Source organism: Priapulus caudatus, unplaced genomic scaffold, assembly GCF_000485595.1.
Source record: "Priapulus caudatus unplaced genomic scaffold, Priapulus_caudatus-5.0.1 Scaffold2977, whole genome shotgun sequence".
NCBI lineage: Eukaryota > Metazoa > Priapulida > Priapulimorpha > Priapulimorphida > Priapulidae > Priapulus > Priapulus caudatus.
The window spans coordinates 18,861-20,147 of NW_014580038.1; the positions used below are offsets into that span (position 1 = coordinate 18,861).

At 45.5% G+C, this 1,287-nt stretch overlaps 1 protein-coding gene across 1 annotated transcript in view; it reads right to left on the reverse strand.

Annotated features, from left to right (window-relative positions):
- LOC106819208 (armadillo repeat-containing protein 8-like) overlaps positions 1 to 1,287 on the reverse strand; it is a gene marked incomplete at its 3' end in the record, with an annotated part of 20,526 nt that overhangs the window by 16,175 nt on the left and 3,064 nt on the right. The window contains exons 5-6 of the mRNA XM_014823853.1: positions 1,160 to 1,257; positions 172 to 264 (exon numbers count right to left, since the gene is read on the reverse strand). Coding sequence (XP_014679339.1) covers positions 172 to 264; positions 1,160 to 1,257 — 191 coding nt within the window. The remainder of the gene's footprint in view (positions 1 to 171; positions 265 to 1,159; positions 1,258 to 1,287) is intronic.

The window sequence follows — 1,287 nt, forward strand, 5'->3', positions numbered from 1 at the left end:
TCTCTGTTTCCTTAGTAAAAAAAAAAAAAAATAAAAAAATAAGAGAAAAAAAGAGAGAGAGAGAGAGAGAGAGAGAGAGAGAGAAAGAGAGAGAGAGATAGAAACAAAAGAAAGAACAGCGATTAGATCAGCAGCAGCATCCACGCGTGCACAGTAACCACGGTAACCCACCCGGCAACAGTCTGCTAGGATGCTGGTGACGCATTCCTTCGTCGTTGACGAGCGAGGAAGCAGCGCGATCATGTGCGGAACAATCGTCTCGTCCTGCGAAAAACAGCCACTTGTTTTACTTCTACAGCTCGCGACATCGCTGGGTACGTGATGCACGCATACGTACGTACGCATCCGCTCTCTTCTGATAACCGACTGCGAGTTGTTTGTGTGAATTTTTGTTCTTTACAACAGACAAGGTGACGTTTAAATTAAATGTTGCTGCATTCAAATATTTGATGGTGTCACGTCACATTTAATTGCAATTGTCGACGCTATAACAGCATAAATTCTTAGTACTTTTCAATTTGGTGTAATAAGTAACACCTATCCGCTATTAGGTGAGACTACACTTCGCTATATTTTTTCTTGATTGTGCATTTATAAGTAATGATGATAAGACATTAGGCTTCAAGCCGAACACCACCTGAGGCGTGTTCAGGAGAGCGAACGCTCGATGAACGAACGCAGCGCCTTCTGAACGACACACGAGCGCTCGCTGTGCGCTGGCTTTATCCAAGATGGCGGCCCCCATGGAAGGTTACTCAGCAGATTTTAATGGCGAGATTTTAATGTCTTCGAACAAGTACTGTTAAACGAATTAGCAGACGAAATTGATACGAATTGAATTTAGAAGTAATTGAATGAATGAATAATGAAATGAAGTTGAAATAGATTGCAAATTGAAGTCAGAAATGTTAGATTCCCATTCGCCACATTGCCCGTCGCCATCTTGTAAACAACTCGCGCGCTGCGCGAACAGCCTTTCGAGTTTGCGCGCGCGCTCGCGAGCGCAGTGTCGCTCAGAAGGCGGGCGCTAGAGAGCGCTCGAGAGCGTTCAGTCTCCTGAACACGCCTCTGATGTAGTTACGTGTGACAATGAATGCACTCACGTACATAATCTGACACGCTGAGGTGTATGACGATGGACAGCGACTAACGCGCGTACCTGATATACGACGTTTGCTGGAGAGATGGGAGACATGAGGATGCTGCGCAGACATCTAACACACGCCTCGACGTACTGCTGGTTAGGATGCCACAGACCTACACAACACAGACAGAGAAGTATAGCAT